Source organism: Manis javanica, chromosome 2, assembly GCF_040802235.1.
Source record: "Manis javanica isolate MJ-LG chromosome 2, MJ_LKY, whole genome shotgun sequence".
Classification (NCBI taxonomy): Eukaryota; Metazoa; Chordata; class Mammalia; order Pholidota; family Manidae; genus Manis; species Manis javanica.
This window is the reverse complement of record NC_133157.1, coordinates 172,206,879-172,220,856: the sequence shown is the minus strand read 5'-3', so window position 1 is coordinate 172,220,856 and position 13,978 is coordinate 172,206,879. Positions and strand designations below refer to the sequence as shown.

Below are 13,978 nucleotides of genomic sequence, written 5' to 3'. Positions count from 1 at the left end.
AATTGGAATATCCTAAAATTCAGACTTACTGTTTTCTTTTTCAATAACTAGTAAACTTTTTGAGCATTAGACTGTAAGGTTTATGTGTGTTGTAGTTTCTAAACTAGTTAATGAATTGGTTGGAGCCAGTGCCATTGAGGTGAGTTTCAGATTCTCTGTGTAACTTCATCTAAGTTTCTAATGACAGATTTGACTTTTTCTATAACAGTGTCTGTGTAAGTTAGGTCATAAAGAGAATCTGTTAAGACTATATGGTAGAGTCCATACAAATTAATAATCTTCAGTGCCAAAAATGAAATGCTGTCATTTTCTATAGTGGGTCGTGGAATCAGCAGTAGCAGCAGGAGTGTGGAATGGTCAGAGTAAAAAACATGCTGCATAGTCAGGACCAGAGTAAGTCCTCTGGTGTTTCATTGTCCATAGCTTCAGTAAATAAATCACTTACTATGATAGTGTCATACTATTTTCTACTACACTTAACATCTAGATTCTTCATAATTTATGATCTTTCTTTTTAGGTGATTTCTGTATCTGCTTTCTTTTGCTTGTATATAAAAGTATTTATGTTTCTTAGACTTATTGCCGTCTAGTTTGGGAAGATCTACTTTGTTGTGTTTTTTTTTCTTTTATAGTCTTTGGAGTTGAAGAAATCCTTGAACAGGCAGACTACTTGTATGAAAGTGGAGAAACAGAAAAACTTTATCAGTTGCTAACCCAATACAAGGAAAGGTGGGCAATGTATGACAGACTTGAGTTTGCAGTTTCGTCAAAATTTTTGTGTTATTTAACAATTAAAATGATTTTTGGAGCTTGAAATACAATGTTTTTAAGTTTTTACTTCAAAATAATATTCCTTAGGGTTTAATTTATAGTATGTTTTTTCATTCTTACATTAAGTATGCCAAAAGTGCTACATGTATCTCATTGATTTAGAAAGGTAGTTCTGTTTATGCATTCTAGTAGAGTGCTGAAAGATTTTTTTCCATTTTGTAATTTTGTTCTGGATCATACAGGGTAGTCATTTGATTATATGTTTATCTCATTTATCTATATTTTATATTTCTCATTCCTTTAAGATAATTTCTTATCAGTATAAGATATAAATGAATTAAGATAATTGCATGCCACCATTGAATGGTATGTATCACTATAGAAGCACGGTCTTTAAGAGAAATAAATACCTCCTTTTTTGTATGTTTAGTATTAGACTAGATGTTTAGTCGAGTATCAGTGTGTACTCATATTTTTTTTTGTAGGATGGAATTGGACAGAGATTCAGCTCTTTAAAATAAGTCAAAAAGGCGAGATGGTATTTCCAGATCACTAATCTGCTTGATCTCCTAAACTAAAAATATTTGAGTCATTCTCAGCTACTATTCTTAATATTCCTAAAATTAGCTTTCTGCTCAAGACTCATCAATTTTAATTTCTAAATTTAGTTTCTGTGGGATCCATCTTTCCTTCTCCATTCTCCCCTCAGTAACTTGAAGTGTTGGTTTGGTATTTTATTGTCATTTTACTGATTACCTGAAAAGTAAGCTATAAGGTAGTTACTCCATATTCATTGAATTATGAATATACTATTGCTACCCTTAGTTTCAAAATTTGATGTGAATACTATTTTTCATTAAGAAATATGTAGTAAAAAAATAATATAGTAGGCTTAAAGGTAAAAATTTAAAAAAAAAGGAATTTGAAGTTTTAAAAGTATTCCTAACTCTTATTTGTGGTTGCTATTTTACTTATTAACCATTTATTTTATATAATCATATTTAAATAGCAGTTCTTCAAAGAAGTCCAGTGTGCCCTTGAAGTATTCCAAGCATCATGGCCTGGATGACATATTCCAGCATAGGATGTAGTTTGAGATAATATTATGTTCAGTCATCAACAGATATTTATCATATACCTGTTGTGTGCCAGGTACTGTATTGGGGGCTAAGGATATAGCAGTTTAGTTCTTTAGAGAATGACCCTGTCTATAAAGTTTGTGCATCTTATGAACTATCTCAACCAGTTAGTTGTCTAAAGCACAGTGCCAGTGAAGTCAGGCCTCAAGTTACACATTAAATTTTGTAGGCAAGTATATAGATAATTTAAATATAAAGATTTTCTCAGGAAAGTATTTTAGATACTATAGGTAAGTTAATATTTATGTGTACATAATATTTGATATTTGGTAGGAAATTTTAGCAAAGTTATATGAAAGAAAAGATTAAATTTAACATTATGAATAATGGCTTTTGATATATTACTTGCTATATCCTCTGTGAGGAAGAACCTTATGTATTCAGTAGTGATGTGACCTTTAACAGTTTTTGAGTTTGAGCTAAAATGATTGCTTTATATTTATTTCAAATTAGTGAAGATGCAGAGTTACTGTGGCGGTTGGCCCGGGCGTCACGTGATATAGCTCAGCTTAGCGGAACCTCAGAAGAGGAGAAAAAGCTCTTGGTGTCTGAAGCCTTAGAGTATGCAAAAAGAGCCCTAGAAAAAAATGAATCAAGCTTTGCAGCTCATAAGGTGAGGTGTTTAAAGTAATGAAACTGTTACCATGTACTAAAAGGTACATTGGTCTAAACTTATCTATTAACCCTACTTTACATGGGAAAGAAAATTGCTCTATTTGAGGAAGTATGGAAGAGATTTATTGTAATATTTCTTCAAAAAAATTTTTTTTCTTTGCATAAACATGTTTTAATTTTATTATAGTGGGTTTGATGAATTATTTTGTGAATGCTTATTTTTAAGCAAAAGTGTTAATATCATAAATTACCTTTATCTTTATTCCTACTAGTACAAGCACTTGACAAATGTTTTCTCATTTTCTTCACAATATATTTCTGTTTTGTGTGAAGGTAAGAATATGGTAGCTGAACAACTGAGACCTAATATAACCTTTTACATGTAATTACACTAGTTTCTAGATTTCCTAACTGGTTTAGAATGTTTTTTACTGGACACTGGGGAGACTAGAGGATGTTACTGGTATTTTGGATTAGGACATCACTGTATCATTTTGGACTGTCCTCAGTGGATCTCCTGTCATTCTCACAACCAAATTCTGTCTCCACGCATTTCCTTTAGGGGGTCTGTTCCCTGCCCTCTCCCTTTCCCCCTATTACTGGTTTATATTAAGGAAAAAACAGATACAAATCCTTTAAATTTGTTCAGACTTGTTTAAGGGCCAGAGTACTGTCCATCTTTATACATGTTCTTTGTGCACAATAAAAAGAAGATGTTTATTCAGCTGCTGTTGGGAGTATCTGATAAATGTCATTCAGAGCAAGTTGATTAATAGTATTGTTCAAGTCTTCTATATCCTTACCGATTTTCTGTCTACTTGTTCTGTAAATTGTTCAGAGAGATACTTTGAAATCTCCAAATATAATTGTAGATTTCTATTTTTCTTTGTAATTTTATTAGTTTTTACAAAATGTATTTTGAAGTACGTTATTAGGATTACAAATATTTAGACTTATATTTTTCTGATGCATTGACATCTTTATCACTGTAAAATGATCCTCTTTACCTCTAGAAATATCCTTGGCTTTACAGTCTAGTTTGATACTAATGTAGCTACTCTTGTTTTCTTATGGTTAATGTTAGCTTGGTATATATCCTTTTCTGTTCTTTTAACTTATATTAACTTATCTTTATGTTTAACTTATACTTCTTGTAAGGTGATAAGTCTTTTTATATTATTTTATATGCTACACATTACATAAAAATGCACCATTGTAATGTGCATATGTCAGTGGCTTTTAGCATATTCAGTAAGTTGTGCAGCCATTACCACTAATCCATAACACTTCCATTATCCCAAAAATAAACTCAATACCGATTACCAGTTAGTCCCAATCCTCACCTGCTCCTGTCCCCTGTCAAACACTAATTTACTTTCTGTCTCTGAATATGCCTATTCCAGACATTTCGTATAAATGGAATCATACAGTATGTGGCCTTTGTGTGTCTGGCTTCTTTGAATTACCATAGTATTTTTAAGGTTCATCCATGTTGAGCATGTGACAGTACTTTATTCCTTTTTGTGGCTGAATAACATTCTGTTGTATGGACATACCACTTGTTTATCCTTTCATCAACTGGTAGGCATTTGGGTTGTTCTCACTTTTTTGCTATTATTAATGCTGCTATAAACAATTCTCTACAAGTTTTTGTGTGAACACCTTTCAGTTCTCCTTTTCTTTTTTTGGTTTCAAATTGAGGTAAATTCACAAAACATAAAATGTAAAGTGTATGATCCAGTGACATTTAATGCACATATTGTGTTTGCCACTGTTATCTCTGTCTAGTTCCAAAACATTTTTATCAGCCCCAAAAGGAAATCCTGTACCATTAAGCAGTCACTCTCTCTTCCCTCTCATTCCCAACCTCTGACAACCCACTTACCTACTTTCTGTCGCTATGGCTTTATTTATTCTGGATATTTCATAGAAGTGGAATCATACAAGATAATTTGTGTCTGGCATATCTTAACCATGTTTTTGAGGTCCTTCCACATTGTAGCATGTATCAGTACTTTGTTCCTTTTTATAGATGAATAATATTCCATTGTATGGATATACCACATTTTGTTTATGCATTCATTAGTTGATGAACACTTGGGTTATTTCTACTTTTGACTATTGTTTATAGTGTAGGTATTAACATTCATGTACAAGTATTTGTTCATATACCTGTTTTCAGTTCTTTTGAGTATATGCCCGGGAGTGGAATTGCTGGGTCATATGGTAATTATAAGTCATTCTTTTTGAGAAACTAATTGTTTTCCAAAGCAGCTGTACCATTTGACATTGCTGTCAGCAATGTATAAAGTTCCAGTCTATTTAGTTCCTTGTCTAGACTTGTTATTGTCCATTTAAAAAGTTATGGCCATCATAATGGGTGTGAAGTGATATGTCATCATGGTTTTGACTTGCATTTTCCTAATAACTAATGATGTTAAGCATCTTTTCATGTGCTTATTGGACATTTGTATATCTTTGGAGAAATGTATTCAAACTCTGCCCATTTTTAAACTGGGTTGTTTGTCCTTTTATTGGTTGTAAGAGAATATATTCTGGATAGTAATCCCCTGTTAGATAAGTGATTTGCAAATATTTTCTCCCATTCTGTGGGTTGTCTTTTCATTCCCTTGATAGTGTTCTTTGACGCACAAGTTTTTAATCTTGATTCAGCCTAATTTTCTTTGCTTGTGCTTTTGGTCATATCTAAAGATTGCCCAACGAAGGCTATGTACATTTTCACTCAAATTTCTTTCTAACAGTTTTATATATTTTAGCTCTTACATTTACATATTTGATCCATTTGAGGTTAACTTTTATACATGGTAAGGTAAGAGTCCAAATTCACTCTTTTGCATATAAATATCCAGTTGTCCTCACACAATTAGAAAGGACTATTTTCCATTGGATGGTCTTGACATCTTTGATGAAAATCCATTGAACATAAATGTATGGGTTTATTTTTGAACTCTCTATTCATTTGGTCTCTGTGTATCCTTCTGCCAGTATTACAATGTCTTGATTACCATAGTTTTATAGTAAGTTTTGAAATAAGAAAGTATGAGTCCTCCAACTTTGTTCTTTTTCAAGACGGTTTTGACTCTTCTGAGTCCCTTGAATTTCCATACAAATTTTAGGATCAGTTTGTAAATTTCTGCAAAGAAGCCAGTTGTATTTTTGATAGGGATTTATTTAATATGTTGATGAGTATGGGAACTATTGCCATCTTAACAATATTATGTCGTCCAGACAAATCCATGACCACATCATGTCTTTCCACTTATTTATATATTTTTTCCTTTCAACAGTGTTTTGTATTTTTCAGTGTGTAAGTCTTGGATGACTGGTTAAATTTATTCATAAGTATTTTATTCTATTGATGCTGTTAGAATTGATTTCATTTTCAGATTGTTTATTGCTAGTGTATAAGGAATGCAACTGAATTTTTTATACATTGATTTTATATCCTGATTCTTTGCTGAACTCATTTATTGGTTCTAGTTTTAGGGTTTATTTTGTTTTCGTTTTTTGGTAGAATCTTTAGGGCTTTCTATGTAAGGTCATATTATCTATAAATATAATTTTACTTTTTTCTTTTCCCATGTTGCCTTTTATTTCTTTATCTTGCCCAATTTTCCTGGCTAGAACTTTCAGTACAATGTTGAATAGAAGTGGTAAGAGTAGATATGTTGTTTTGTTCCTGATTGAAGGGGAAAAGCTATTAGGCTTTCACCATTAACTGTGATGTTAGTTCTGGGTTTTCCATTGATAGTTTTTATCGGATTGAGAAAGTTCCCTTCTATTGGTAGTTTGTTGAGTATTTTTATCATGAAAGGGTGTTGAGTTTTGTCGAATGCTATTTTTCTGTGTGTGTTCAGATAATAATGTCAGTTTTCTTTTATTAATATGGTATACTACATTGATTGATTTTCACATGGTGAACCAAATTTGTATTCTGGGATAAACGCCTCTTGGTTATCATGTATTATCCTTTTTATATGCTGTCATTATTTTGTTGAGAATTTTTGCATTTATATTAATAAGAGACATTGGTCTTTAGTTTTACCCCCACCCCAGTTTTATAGAGAAATAATTGACATACATCAATGTGTAAGTTTGAGGAATACAGCATGATGGTTGGATTTATATACATTACAAAATGATTACCACAATAGGTTCAATTAACAAACATTTCTCAGATACAATAAAAAGAAAAAGGAAAGAAATTTTCTCCTTGTGATGAGAACTCTGAATATTTACTCTCTAATAACTTCCCTATATGTCATATGACAGTGTTAGCTATAGTCATCATGTTGTATGTAATATCCTTAGTACTTTATAACTGAAAGTTTGTACCTGTTGACTACCTTCCTCTAATTCCTCCTCTGGTAACCACAAGTCTGATCACTTTTTCTATAAGTTTGGGTGTTTTTTAGATTCCACATATAAGATTATATGTCTTTCTCTGTGCTGACTTAATTTCACTTAGCCTTCATGCTCATCCATATTGTCACAAATGGCAGGATTTCCTTGGTTTTTATGGCTGAATAATATTCTAGTCTGTATGTGTGTATGTGTGTGTGTATGTTGTATACATATATAGCCATTTCTTTACCCATTCATCCATTAGTAGACATTTAGGTTGTTTTTGTGTCTTTGCTATTATAAATACTACTACTATGAATATGGGGCACAGATACCTTTTTAAGTTAGTGTTTACATTTCCTTTGAATATATTCCCAGAAGCAGAATTGCTGGATCATGTAGTAATTCTGTTTTTAATTTTTTGAGGATTCTGTATGTTCTTTTCCATAGTGGCTGTATGGGTTTACATTCCCATCAGCAGTGCACAAGTTTCCTCTTTCTCCACCTCACTAAGAGTTGTTTCTTGGTGCTTTTATAATAACCATTCAAAAAAGTGTGATGTGGTAATCTAATTGTGGTTTTATTTGCATTTCCCTAATGACCAGTGATGCTGAGCATCTTTTCAAGTACCTGTTGGCCTTTTGTATATCTCGGGAGAAATGTCTATATAGGTCCTTTGCCCATTTTTAATTGAGTTATTTATTTTTTATGCTGTTGAGTTGTATGAGTTCTTTATATAGTCTGCATATTACCCCGTTATCAGATATATTTTTTCCTATTTTTTGAAAGAGTCTGAAGAGGTTTACTATTCTCATTAAATGTTTGATAGAATTCACCAGTAAAGCTCTCTGGTCCTGACTTTCACTTTATTGGACATTCCTTGATAACTAACTCTAGCTTATTACTTGTTATTGACTTTTCAATCTAGATACCTTTTATTCTGTTTCTTACCTGATTGCTCTAGCTAGGACTTATGTTGTTACTGTATTGAATAGGAATGGTGAGAATGGGCAACCTTGTCATGTTTCTGATCTTAATGGAAAAACTTTCAGCTTTCACCATTGGGTATGATTTTAGCTGTGGCCAAAATATATGTCCACAACAGTAGGTGGACAACATATATTTATCATATATGGCCTTTATTATGTTGCGATATGTTCCTTCTGTGCCTACTGTGTTAAGTTTCTGCATGAATGGATGTTGAATTTTGTCAGATGCTTTTTCTGTGTTTACTGTGATAATCACATGATTTTCTTTCATTCTGTTGATGTTATGTATCATAGTGATTTGCATTTGTTGAACCATCTTGGCATCTCAGGAATAAATCCAACCAGATCATTGGGAAAATCCTTATAGTGAGCTGCTGAATTCAGTTTGCTAGTATTTTGAGAATTTTTGTATCATACTTGTTTTCTTGTGATGATTTGGTATCTGAGTAACTCTGGTGTCATAGAATACTTAAAGTAATTGGTAAGAAGTCCTTCTGCCATTTTGCCATTTGTTTTCTATGTATTTTATGTCTTTTTGTTCCTCAGGTCCTCCATTACTGGCCTTTATTTAGTATTAGATTTACTTTAGTGTACTATTTCATATAGTTTGGTATACTGTATATTTTGAGTTATATTCTTAATGGTTATCTGGAGGATTACTATTAAGATCATAATTTGTAACAAGTTTCAGACTGTTTGTCAACTTCTCAGCCACCAAAACTGTCTGTAATAAATTTCTGTTGTTTCAGCTACCTACTCTGATATTTTGTTTAGCAACACAAGTAAAATAGGACAGGTGTCTACAGTTGCTAATGAGAAATTGGCTAATAATCCTCTTAAAGATCCTTTCTATGTAACAGGGTGCTTATGTCCTTTTAAGGACCTCTCTTTTATCTTTAACAGTTTGATTATGGGTCTAGTTTCAGATTTCTTTGACTTCATCTTACTTGGAGTCATTTATTTTCATCCACATAGGGAAGCTTTTTGTCATTATATCTTTAAATATTCTATCTTTTCTTTCTCTCCTGTCCTTTTCCTCTAGGATTCCCATTATGTGTATTTTGGTAGGCATGTTGGTGTCTCTCAGCCTTTGTTCATTATTCTTCTTTCTTTTTCTTTCTGTTTTTCAGACTGGGTAATGTTAACTGAGTTATTATTGTCAATTCAGCTGATTCTTTTCTTCTGTCTGTTCAAATCCATGTTGAACCCTCAATTCAATGTTGTGAGTTTTTAATTTCAGTTACTGTACTTTTCAACTCCAAAATACCTACTTATTTTCATTTTATAATTTATATCTCTATTGATAGTTTCTATTTGGTGAGACCATGTTTCCAACTATCTTTTCGTTCTTTAGACATAAATTCCTGGTTGAAGATACGTAAAGTCTAGAAAGCCCAACATCTGGGCTTCTTCAGGCATAGTTTCTATTGACTTTTCCCCCATTATATATGGTCATACTTTCTTATTAATGTGCATGTCTTATAATTTTATGTTGAAAACTGGACATACTGACTCTTGTAATGTTGTAAATCTGGAAATCAGATTCTTTTCTCTCCTAGAATTTGTTGTTTTTGCATTTGTTTCTTTGTTTAGGTCCTGAACTAATTCTGTAAAGTTTTTATCCTTTGTCAGGTGAAGTCACTGAAGTCTCTGTTCTGTTAGCTTAGTGGTCAGCTAATGATTAGACAGAAATTTTCTAAAATGCTTGGAACCAGAATGTTTTTCATCTTTGCCTTGAAGATCTCAGTGGGTTGGAACACACCTTTAACACTTAGTGAGGCAAGTTAAAATTGTTTGGCCTTTTACTTCCTCCTTCTTAAGAGCCTTAAGGTCAGCAGGAGGTGAGCTTAGGGCCTTCTCAAATCTTTCCTGAGCATGTGTGTGGCCTTCTGTATTCTCAGGGATATGTTAGAGCTTTTCTTCTCTTTTTTCTTTTGTTTTCATTATGGTATTACTGCACAAGAAACAAAATGTTTTGCCATCTAATTCAGTAACAGAATAATCCACACTCCACTATGCTTTCAAAGTGTTAGGGTCCAGGACTCCGGGGTTTCCCAGAGAACAAGACACATGGACACGGAGATGAAAATCCAAGCAAAGTCTTTATTCGCCAGCAAGCTGGGGTCGACAGCACCTCCCCTGACACGCAGGCCGAGTCCGAGCTGCCGCCCCAAGCAACTTTAGGTATGGTTTATATGGGATTTCTACAGTCATTGCACCAGAGCCTGCACATTACCCCAACCAATGAATTTGAAACACATTCTATACTTTGGCCAATAAAATTGGAACAGGGATACACCAGGTGCCTGACCTTTGCACAAGCATTCCTATGTGACTTATCACGAGTTTCGACCCCAGGGGGGTCGTTTACTTCTAGTTATCTAACTTAGGGTAGGGTCCAGGAATGTTAGCCTCACGTAGTTTCTACGAAAACTGGGTGGCTCAGCCCTGTTCCCTGCATTCCTCTACAAAGTATTTTTGGGCAGTCCAATCTGAGGAGCTATCCCTGCACACCTGATAAGACCTCAACCCAGATTCTTAATTCTGATAGAGAAAGCATTCACATGATCGGACAAGTGTAGGTAAGGAAGGAAATCATTAAACAGAGAGCCATGCAGGCAGTAGACAGCAAGGAAGAAGAGAGAGAAAAGGAAAGTTCACTGAACTCCTGCTGGATATAGGGCCAAATCCCTTGCCAACTCCTGAAGCCAGAGTCATCTTGGCATCCAGTGTCTGTTTGAATCTATATAGCTTGAGAACTAAGCCCTGACCATCCCAAGATTTGAGGGAGCCTCAGAGCACTGAATGAAGGAGATTATGTTCTGAGAACTTCCCTAAAGCAAAGAAAGTATTTTGGGCAGAGCATTATCTTCCATCTGTAGTCCTGTCTGGCTCACCTAGGCAACAGGAACTGGGAAGCCCAAATCGGAGACCTCAGTAGCCCTTCCCTGCTTGTTTAGTAGAGCAGGGAGAGAAAGAGAAGACTTGTGCTTAAGTCTAGAAAATTGAAATAGCAAAGTGACAAAGACATTTTCCACTGGAGGTAGAGATCAGCAAGTTCTTATCTTTATCATGCAGAAGAGTTCAGAGTTGAAGGTCGATAGGCTTATGCAACAAGAAAATTTATTTGGTAAGACAGTATACACTCAGGCAGGAGTGGGGTGAACTCAGAGATGAGGTGCCATTAAAGGCTTGGGATTTGGGGTTTTAAGGATTTCAAGAATGGGGTAAAGGGCCAAGGGAGCATATACTCATGTGTGGTCTCATGATATCTGTCTCCGGTGGTAGAGACATTAACAAGATCAGTCCTTTAGATAATCTGTAAAGTGAATTTAACACAAGGAACTTAATTGGTCCTCCTGTTCTGCAAGATAATGGTTACCCTCCAGCAGTGGGACATATCATTTAGGACTTCTTCCCTATCTTAGGATAGTGCGTTCTTGGCCAATCATCATAAAGTATGTCAGGAATCTTACCTCCCAACTCCCTGGTACTTAAAATGGAATCTTAGCCTTATGATGGAGTCCTTCCTGTTCTTACTATTTTTATCTTGGCATTTTTCATCATTGTCAGGAAAAAGTAATCATAATGCTTGTCCCATGTCCCTGCTCTACCTCTAAAGCATGACATTTGAAGGCTGTTTTATCTTTTGACATGTATAGTGTCATGGTATGGGTACGGAAAAGTGCATTGCATTTGAAATTCAGTTAAGTTATAACTCACTGTGATTGATGTGCACTGAGCAATGGGGGAAGTCACTTAAAATATCACATATCAACAACTCAACTCTACTGTTATTGAGCACAAGCAGCTGTAGACAATGCATAAATGATGAGCATGGCTACATTCCAATAAAGCATTTTTTGTGGACACTGAAATTTGAATTCAGTAAAATTTTCATGTCACGAAATATTCTGATTTTTGTTGTTGGAGCTTCTCAGAGCCCTAGGGACATCTCTCTCCCCAGCCTTTCCTCCCCAGCTTTTGCTAGTCTTAGTTGCCTAAAGCAGCAGCAGCCTAATATATTAGCCTGTAAATGTTTCCACAAAACGCCCCCAAGGAAGCAGCTTTAGCAGGCGGCCCTTGGCAAGTTAGGTTAAATACAGACAAGGCTTTAAGCCAGTCTTCCATGGAGCCACTGGACAGACCAAAACAAATAATTAACAGTTCTCCGTGAATGAGGTCTGTTTTGCTGCTCCCTCTGGTATTGGGAATTTGGGCTATTTTCACAACTACCGCTGGGTTTGAGAATGTGGGATGGGTCTGAAGTAAGGTAAAAACCGTACAGAGTTCACTATTCTCACCAAGAACAAGCTATTGATTTGAATAAGCATTATCAGGTGGCTGTACGCCTTAGGTTAATTTTAGAGTTCTCCCAAAAAATGATTCTGACAGTCTGATCATTTTTTTCATTGTTTCTATGAAAGAGTAGAATTTGGAATTCTTTACTATGCTTTTTTCAGCTTAAGTCATTTTAAGTCTTGCTTAATTTTAACCTAGTTTGTCAAGCTCTCTTTAAATTATGATGTTTGGACCATTTATATTTAATGTGATTAGTAATATTTTTGAGTTTAACTTTCCCATCTTTCTGTTTTCATTTGTTCTTGTTTTTTCTTTTTTCTGCCTTCTTTTATAGTGAACATTTCTTGTATTCCATTTTATTTATTGGTTTTGTGGCTATAACTGTTTTAGCAGTAGCCTTAAGGTTTATAGTATACATAAAGTCATCTACCTCAAGTGATCCAGCACTTTATATATTAATAACTGCTCTTTGTGCTATTATTGTGATAAGTCCTTGGCAAACGTCCATACATTGTTATTGTTTTGCTTTAAACAATCTATTGTCTTTTAAGAAGATATAAATAAAACGAGATTTCATATTTGCCCATACATTTCCCATTTTGGTGTTCATCATTCCTTTGTGGAGAATAAGGTTTTTATTTGGTACCATTTTCTTTTCTGCATGAAGGACTTTAACATTTCTTCAACATGCATATCTTTAACATTTCTTAGATTACAAGTCTATTGATTGATTCTTTGGTTCTTGTATAACTGTAAAAGACCTGTTCAAGTATTTTCTCTGGGTAAAGAATATTTTAAAGATGTTGCTTTACTGCCCTCTAGCTTATATTATTACCAGCAAGACATCTACTGTAATAATTATATATATAATGGTCTTTTTTTTTATCTGACTGGTTTTTTCTTTATCACAAATTATAAAGTGTTTGTGAAGTACCATGATACACTTTGCTTCATGTTTTTCTGCTTGTATTTCATAGCACTTCTTGGATTTGTGGGTTTGTAGTTTGCATCAGATTTGGAAAATGTTCAGTTGTTCTTTTTGTAAGCACTTTTTTGATTCTTTCCCTGAATCTTCCTCTTCTTCTGGGACTACATTAACATGTCTTGCACACTTAAAATTGTTCAAAAGTTCCTTGGTGATCTCTGTGTGTGTGTGTTTTTTAAATTATTTTGCTTCTCAGTGTTTCATTTTGATTTTTCATTTCTGTGTCTTCCAGTTCAGTAATCTTCCCCAGTGGTTTCTCTGCCTTTAATACCTTTTATTTCTCTGCTTAACATGTTTGCCTTTCATCTTCTTGAATATATGAAACATAATGACAGTTTTATTGGCTTTGTGAATTCTATCATTTGTGCCATTTATCTTGTTTTTTTTTCCTCCTACTAAAAACCTTAGTACTTGATTAGTAATTTTTGCTTAGGGAATGATGACAGACATTGTGAATTTTACTTTGTGGGTGCTAGATATATTTAATAACTAAAAACATTCTTTGGTAATCATTTGACAATATTTGTAAGTCAAATCATCATGCTGTATACCTTAAACTTATACAGTGCTGTATATCAATTATATCTCAATGTAACTGAAAAAAATATTCTTGAGCTTTGTTCTGGGAGATGGTTCAATTACTGTGAAACAATTTCATCCTTTTGGATTATGTTTAAGGTTTTCAGGCAGGACTAGAGTAGCATTTAATCTAGGGTTTATTTTTATTATAAGGGATATTCCTTAGCTCTTTGTGAGCTCTGAATTACTAATTCTTTTGAGTGGTTTTTTTCCTAGCCTATGGCAGTCTGTTC

At 34.0% G+C, this 13,978-nt stretch overlaps 1 protein-coding gene across 7 annotated transcripts in view; it reads left to right on the top strand.

Annotated features, from left to right (window-relative positions):
- Positions 1–13,978, top strand: part of RMDN1 (regulator of microtubule dynamics 1) — a 52,598-nt gene that overhangs the window by 28,306 nt on the left and 10,314 nt on the right. For all 7 annotated transcript variants that reach the window (XR_012128300.1, XR_012128299.1, XM_036995649.2 and 4 more), the window contains exons 3-4: positions 633–729; positions 2,364–2,523. Coding sequence is in view for 5 of the 7 variants with exons in the window: in XM_036995649.2 (XP_036851544.1) it covers positions 633–729; positions 2,364–2,523 (257 nt within the window). In the remaining 2 variants the exon portion in view is untranslated. The remainder of the gene's footprint in view (positions 1–632; positions 730–2,363; positions 2,524–13,978) is intronic.